The sequence below is a fragment of the Anarrhichthys ocellatus genome, unplaced genomic scaffold (assembly GCF_004355925.1).
Source record: "Anarrhichthys ocellatus isolate YVR2014 unplaced genomic scaffold, GSC_Weel_1.0 scaffold74, whole genome shotgun sequence".
Taxonomy (NCBI): Eukaryota; Metazoa; Chordata; class Actinopteri; order Perciformes; family Anarhichadidae; genus Anarrhichthys; species Anarrhichthys ocellatus.
Window position 1 is genome coordinate 340,272 of NW_022280104.1, and position 8,134 is coordinate 348,405.

At 41.4% G+C, this 8,134-nt stretch overlaps 2 protein-coding genes across 7 annotated transcripts in view; one reads left to right on the plus strand and one right to left on the minus strand.

The window, feature by feature from the left end:
• Positions 1–26: 26 nt before the first annotated feature.
• Positions 27–2,942, minus strand: LOC116397886 (C-C chemokine receptor type 1-like). Its single transcript, XM_031873787.1, has 3 exons — positions 2,806–2,942; positions 1,507–1,674; positions 27–1,399 (listed from the first exon to the last, which is right to left on the minus strand). Exons 1-3 carry the CDS (start codon positions 2,810–2,812, stop codon positions 501–503), a joined length of 1,074 nt encoding a protein of 357 aa, XP_031729647.1. The 5' UTR covers positions 2,813–2,942; the 3' UTR covers positions 27–500.
• A 2,144-nt stretch (positions 2,943–5,086) lies between these two features.
• cobl (cordon-bleu WH2 repeat protein) overlaps positions 5,087–8,134 on the plus strand; it is a 46,281-nt gene continuing 43,233 nt past the window's right edge. For 5 of the 6 annotated variants that reach the window (XM_031873715.1, XM_031873721.1, XM_031873718.1 and 2 more), the window contains exons 1-2: positions 5,087–5,197; positions 5,432–5,556. In XM_031873715.1, the coding sequence (XP_031729575.1) occupies positions 5,528–5,556 (29 nt within the window). In that variant the 5' untranslated portion in view covers positions 5,087–5,197; positions 5,432–5,527. Of the gene's footprint in view, positions 5,198–5,411; positions 5,557–8,134 lie in introns of all 6 variants that reach the window. The other variant, XM_031873716.1, reaches the window with a different exon arrangement.

An 8,134-nucleotide genomic window follows, 5' to 3' on the forward strand; every position in this document is an offset into this window, starting at 1 on the left:
CTTTGATTCATCATCAGCCATTGAGTGAAAGAACTTTCACAAGGACATGTAAAAAAACAAAACAATTTATTGTTTAATACCATACAGCATGAATGTTTCTCTTCAATTTGCGTTTGAAAGGACTCAGCCACGCTAAAACAAACTTTGTGGTCGCAGGCCGTTACAAACAAAAGGTTCCTGGTTTACAGTCAAGTGCTCAGCAGGAAAAGAAGGGGCATCGTATAACTTTTGAGAGAAATTCCCTGAGATCATAAAGTGATACTGATACTCACACTTGATGGCACTACACATCTGACATGTTATTGTCAACACGAAATATTCCAGTGCAAACTTAAAATGCAAGTAGAAATCTAAAGATAATATGTACACATACATGCAGCTTCTTAAGATGGAACAGTGCTGATGACTCAACACCGTCATAGGTGGAAAAAAGGAAGTGACGGAACAAAATCATGCAGCATGAACAGTGATAATATGGACCATCATCTGGCATCCACCTCCTACATGATGAAATTGGAGGTGGCATCAGAGGACCTGGACATGACTGAGCTTTTCCTGTATGAGCTGTATGAAAGATCTCTGGGGGAGGGAAGGAGAACCCCAGGCACCCATTTCCTCAGCATGTGCAAGACTCGTCTCATGAACTTTTGTCCCACAAAGGCGTATATGATGGGGTTCAGGCAGCAGTGGGTGTAAGCAATGGTCTCGGTCACTGTTATTGACAGCATTAAATTTACTTCGCAGTCTCTCAATATAGCTTCAAGTTGCAGAGACTTTAAGAAAAGGCAAACGTTATATGGTGCCCAGAATACGAAAAAGGCAATCACTATGGAGATGATCAGCTTGACAACGCGGTGCTTCTTTGCGCTCCTCATGTTCACCAGTACGGGGATGATCCTGGAGTAGCAAACTGTCATCACCAACAAGGGAATCACAAGACCCAATAGGTTTGTCGTGACGATGTTGTAGAGAATCCAGGCATCGTTTACCGGGGCGTAGTGACAGTTTATCCCGTCAGACTCATTCGTCACCTTCGTGAAGAGAACAGCCGGCAGAGAGACGAACAAGCTCAGCATCCAGACGAGCACGGTCAGAGCGACGCCTGCCCTCAGAGTGCGATATCGCGCCACCTTGTGAGCGTGCATGATGACCACGTAGCGGTCCAGCGTCATGACAACCATGAAGAAGATGCTGCTGAAGAACCCGGTGCTGTGGGAGCCAGAGGCGAAGCGGCACATAAAGTCTCCGAAAGGCCATTGACCGACCACGGAGAAGTGCGTGTAGAAAGGCAACGTGAGGACGAAGACGAGATCGGAGACGGCCAGGTTGAAGAGGCAGATGTCTGTCAAGTTGGTCTGGCGGCGGTGCTTCACCAGGACACACACCACCAAACCATTGCCTTGGGAGAGGGAGGAAGACATGGTTTAATATTCCAGTTTATTATGCATCATATGTAAAGAAATGGTCTCGCTCACTGACTCTTAACTCTCTCACAAACACACATACCTACGATGCCGAGGACGAAAACCAAACTATAGAGAGTGGGCAGAAAGACCTTGCCAAAATCCTTCAAATTGGCGGTGCTGCAAGGACTGAATGTGTTACCGCCATAGTCATAGTCATAATAGGATGAATAATCGTACAGTTGTGTTGTCGTGACATTTTCTCCATCATCTGCAGACAAAGATAAAAACAAATAAAAAATGTTCAGCACTTACAACATCTAACGTTATTTTAGATTGAATCCTTGCACATTGGGATATAATATACAGCCTCCATTAAAACAGCCAGGTTGCAGTGAAACACATGCTGTTAGTGGAGGTAAATGGATGGAATTGAAGTTTGGTGTTCACAGCACTAAAACATAACGTTCACCAATTTTAACTGCATCATCGCAACCATTTTCATAGAGACTATTTTTTTAGAATTTTTCATTGCCGTGAGCACCACGCACAGAATTTCACTCCACCGTGTTGGTGTGAAGGCAGGAATCTGAGGGCTGGATATCTCAAGACCGAATCAAAACCAAATGAATAAAATACAATGAACCAAAACTATCTTCACTGACTGTCCCCAATGTGAGAGCGAAATAATGTAATTTGGGTGAATAAACCCTCATAGTCAATTGATAATGAAGGTTATTATGCCCCCTGTTGGTCTTCATAGGTCACTTACAAACTATGTATTTGTAGACAAAACAATTAACACACTATGAAAAGGGACTTGAACTGATATCACCGACACAAACACTGGTGCCAAGTTTCTCGTATGAGGTTGCATACCTATTAACAATCAACTTGCATACTATCCGTCATCATAAATGTGTTCACCGTATACAATTATTTTAGAACAATTTTTGAATTAAAATGGTATTTAAGTTCCTTCAGTTGTGAATTCCTTTTTGTCTGCCTTAGTTGATTAATGTTGAAGGCAATATGTTTGACAAATACATATAGTATAAAGCAGTCATTCCCATAGACAGGGTCGGGACCCACAGGTGGATCACAGGAGATTTTATTTAAGTCCCCAAATAAATATGCGAAATTTCATCCAGTCTTTTTATGTAACCTTTATATCTGCAGTACATCTCTAAATGAAAACCTTCCAAATGGAAGCCCAAAGAAATACAGTGCTGCATTACAGTGTTTGCTTTTAAGTGGAAAATGGACATAAAACCGACAGCAGCGTATTAGGACTCATTACAAATGATCACAGACAACAATATTCCTTTAACAACAATATTACACTGATCTACATACAAAGCTACATCATGTAAAACATGTACAGTTGTTAAAATTAATTCACCTGACATGGTGATGTCTCAGTGATGTCTTGTCCTGTCAGGTATAGTCAGTGGCTGCACTTCAGGGCGCCTTATTTTTCTGTCCGGATCTTTATGGACACGATATCCTCAAATGTATGACGATGTATGAACTGTCTCAAAGTCTGTACTCCCCTATTAATGAGTAGCACAGAATCAGAAGTTGTCAGCTTTCATTTCCTGTGTGCTCTTTAAGTGTGACTTCAAGATCTTTATCAGGAGCCAACAGATCACAAGGCATGCTTGATATGTAGAGAACAAAAATAACAGATTGGCACATCAAAACAAAGCAGGCACTCATATGGCCACAAGCGTGTCAGACTTTCATACCTAGACTTAAGTAAAATTATTTTTAAAATAATTATTTATCTTTTATCTTTAGATTAATATATCAATTGAAGAGTTTGAGTCTTTGATGAATAGTAACTTAGAAGAGGGTTACGGACTGATTACAGTTAGAATTATAGCTATTTTTGACTCCTTTGTAGACAGATCTGTAATTCAATCAGAGCAATGATGATATAGATTTAGTCATGGTCAGTGTAATCATAACACCATCTGACTAATAATCAGGGAGTGATACATTATGTGCCAGTCAATTTTTGGTGACAGGGGGACGCCTTTTGTTTGCTCCATTTACAGCTTTAAGTATTAGTTCAATGTGTTTAGTGTGTTTTTGTATTAGAGCAAAAACACAGTATTACCAACAGACACACATACTTTCAAAAGGCGTCTGGTATTATGATATTATGATATTGATATAGACTTGATGCTGTGTGACTGTGCCCTGTTTTTGGCTACATATTGCACAGTTTTTGTTGCTATAGATACATTCTTCTTATTGCTATTCGTATCGCTAAAGTAATGCTTTTTCAGCCCTGACTATCCATTAACGAACCTTAAGTGGAGCACCACATCAAATGCATTTGCAGCACGGACTGGTGTGCAGGATAGTGGTAGATTGGTCTATGGGTGACCCCTTGTGGTGAAGAGTCACACCTCCGTTGTGCAGGGAGATGCTGCATGAGCACGATAGCACAAAGCATGCCGGGAGAAAAGATTTGAATCTCCATCCTAGAATTTCAATGAGACATTATGCATAGAAGCTAAATTACGACTTAAAGCTTTTATTATCTCATAGGCTTATTGAACCTAACGTACAACAACGACGACGATGATGATGATGTTTCTACTACTGCCTATACATTACTAATACTAATTCTAGCAATAACGACGGCAATGTCTCTTAACCTAGAAGTGTATCACTATGTTGTCGACTCTGATGCATAATTGTATTGACTTTATTTTTGTTTGTGTCTTTATCGCAGACCGTATGATGTCTATTCGGACCGTCGCTCTCCAGCTGGCGCTCAGTGAATTCCCAATGAGACCGACTGACGTGCGATTTGCTGACGAAGGCGGTCTGGAGAGAGAGCTGCACTAAGTTAGACAGACGCAGCAGCAAAATACAGGAAGTCGTGTAGCATTGCCTTCCAAATATAAGAGTGGACGCTCTCAGTGGCGTTACAGGATCACATTACTCCAGTTCTGAGGTCTTTGCACTGGCTTCCTGTCAAACAAAGAATTGACTTTAAAATCCTGCTGTTGGTTTATAAAGCACTGAATGGTTTAGGGCCAAAATACATCTCTGATCTGCTGCTACCTTATGAACCATCCCGACCCCTTAGGTCATCTGGGACTGGTCCACTTTCTGTTCCCAGAGTCAGAACTAAACATGGAGAAGCAGCGTTCAGTTTTTCTGAGACCCTCAGCTCCTTTAAATCAAGATTGAAGACTTTTCTGTTTGCTGCTGCCTTTAATTGAACCACATTCAATTAATATATTAATCAATTTCCTGCATTTCTGCATTTACTACTGTATTTTATTTCTTACACTGTTTTTATTGTTTCAATGAATGTTCTTAATTGTTTTTAAATCTCCTTTTCTTTTGCCTTATGTTTTGATGCTTTTAGTGGTTTTATGTGAAGCACTTTGAATTACCTTGTTGTTGAAATGTGCTATACAAATAAACTTGCCTTGCCTTGCCTTGCCTTACAGAGGCAGTAAGACAGCCCAACTGCATACGTAATCCAAAACCGATTATTAAAAGGCACACGCCTTTTAATCATTTGTGTACTCATACGTACTGTATACAGGTTTGTCTACAAGAGGTAAAATGTGGGGGAGAGGGGAAGAATCCAAACTCCAAACTCTTATTTTGAAATGTCACACCGGAAGTTTAATGCAATAATCCAGTTGACTTGACAATGCTCGAGGGAAAGTCAGCCGGAGGGACTGCGAAGATTATAGCAAGTGGATTTGACAAGTAACTCAGTCCATGATAATGAGTCAGTAAGACAGTTTTGACTCACCACAGTAAGTTGGACTACTGAACATTTGATCGATTATTGTGTCGTAGTTAGCGTTCACTTTGCGGTCTTTGTGCTTCGGGTCCAGCTGGACTGTCATCTCTGTCACTTGTTGGACCTGAAATAGAAAATACTAAATTGTTTTGTTCTTTCCAAAATGTCGTTTTATTGTTAGAGATATGTTAAAAAAAAAACCTCACCGCTGCGAAAATAAATGTCAGTTTGGTGTGCTAACTCACAGGTGTTAGCATAATGGGCATCCAACGAGTTTAGGAGCAACAGCGGATCTTCGGAGCTCGAGCACCGCTATCACCTCGAGTAGATCGCAATCACTGCAATGACCGAGTCCTCGAAACCGCCTTCAGGGTAAGTCCTTCAAAACAAAACATTACAGACTAATCACAGCACTTCAACGTTTATATTCTTCTTCTGACTTTTTCATAACTTTATCGATAATTGCTCTTATTTTAGCTTGAAAAGAAAAAAAAAAAGGTTTGGCCGCTAAAATATATGCGCAAATAAAACGGAACATGTCTCCTTTGACTTATGTCTTTTATAAATAGTGTGCAGTTCATCGCATGAGCCCAGAAACAATATGTATCACTATTCCGTTGTTCTCAACACTAAGTTTCTTGTTTTTTTTATCAGTAACCACGAGGTGTTTTCTTGATAACAGTAATGCCAGTATAATAAAGCCACTGAGGAATGAGGCTAGTTGGTGCTTCATTGAGTAGCTGCCCCATGACAAACACTTGAAAGCCATTTGTTTGGTCAGTACTGACAACACAGAGAGGGTTCCAGCAGCCGGACCAGCCTGCTCTCTATTGGCCTGCTGTCTCTCTGCCACTCACAGACAATCAGTACCAACAGCTCTGGAGCTGAGCACAGTAACTAGTGCAACCACTGTGCATTCCTTGTAGTTATTTTGTTGGAGGTAAACAGCTCTTGGCCTTTCAGATGTCATTGGGAATTGAATTGAATTGAATGGCCTCGTTTTTATTAATTAATTTGTTATTGCAATGGGCTAATCTGGATTTTCTTTTTACAACTAATTCAAGGTAGAGTTTTATTGTCTTAGTGAATCGTTCACTGACCAGGTATGATCCTGCATCAGCATTATGATGTGCTACTTCTGATAATAGCTGTGTACCATAGAGCCACAAGTTGCTGATGTCATCGATTCTTCAGTCCGCCTTGTGATTATTGTTTGAAGGTGGGCTTTCTGTCTGTTTCCGAGGGCTCACACCTTCTTAACTATCAGGCATCAGCTCCTCGGGACGCTCTAAACTACTCCATCTGTACTGCAGGTGTGTGTGTGTGGTGAAGGCTAAACAGCACCTGATGGACGGTAAGAGATGGGCGTTCTCCAGCAGCAACAAGAGTAGTGTGTGAAACAGTGTTGATGAGTTATATTAAGGTTTGGCCTGTTTCTCCTCTGATCTTTCAAGTAAAGGTCTCTTTAACCAGATACTCCTAAACACTGTGATTTCAGACACTCAGGAGCCTTTTGGCCAAATAACAAAGTCGACTGGTCACAGAGTCAGCTGGCAGTGGACCCAAAATGCCTCTTTATCCAGTCAGTGTGTGACATTTCTGTCCATATAAATTACCATGACAACTCCCTTTGTGTGGAGATCTCTCCTTCGTCATCACACGGGGAGCAGCTCCTCCACTACACAGCCCAGTCTTAATGAAACACAGCTCATAAAACCTACAGGAACACACACACACACACACACAGAGCGTGGTCATTAAGCAGATCATTGAGGAGGGAAGAGATTGTTTGTGTGTGTGTGTGTGTGTGTGTGTGTGTGTGTGTAAAGCCTGAGTGCGTACTTGAGGAGTGGTGGAAAGGAATTAGGAATTAAGCCTTTAGCTTTGCGCTTTATAAGCCTGTTATTAAGCATGGAAAACAAACACCTCCCAGAGATACATGAGTGTATTGCTCATAGTGCATTGAGATCAAGATTATCCAAAATCTGACCCAAGGTCTGGCAGCTGGCCTTCAAATGAATGTCATCAAAATACTTTACCGTAACCCCCTTTTATGTCTATGTGCGTCTGCCTCAGTGCTTGTTTGTGCGCTGAGGGAGCTTCAGTCCGGGAGCCTCTGATTAATGTGGTTTTGTTAAATGCTCTTAATTTTAGTATCCTCTCCCACAGGAGCAACAAGGAAGCAACAGATCTACACAATGGGAGAATTAAGAGGGAGCTGCTCGAATAAACTCTTCACAGCATCACTCACTTTATTTTAATTTTACGAAGCTTAATGGACCCTTTTTCTGTTTTTCCTGTTTGTCTTTTTCTGGAGACACAACCACGTGTGACGCCTGAACCTTGTGTGTCAGCGTGAGTTTACCGATGAACACATTTGTTGCCATATGTCACCAAGCAGACTCGGCACATTTCTTATCTCTAGATTTTCCTTTGAAAGTGCCTGATGAAGTGCAAAGACTAGAGAATTAAAAAAAGCCTCGCCGCTCTCTACATCCGGATTTCTGCGCTGCCATCTGCCTCGCTGTTGGTAGGTCGCACATTTTTATTTGAAATGCATCTGTTGTTTGTGTCAGCATCACTTCTGTCTCTATTCAGTTTTACCCACAGGAAGACCAGGCTGGCAGATCTTTACAGATAAATACAATATGGGGTTACAAATAACTGTCCTCAGCTCAGCACACGCCCAGAGATAATTATTGTCCCGTGTGCACTCATGGGCGCTGTACACCAACACCAGTTGCTAGCTGCACTGTAAACGCTCATTCATTTGAAGCTGTGCCCACTGGACTGAAATGTCAGTCTCAGCCTTAGCATGTGAACACCATGTGTGTCTGTCAGTCCATACAGCGTTTCCTAAAATACTCACAGAGAGAGACGAGGTATTGTAAGATTAGGTTATTTTTAGGATTGGTTCAATTTAACTCCTGTGAAAACTGAGATGGGCAAG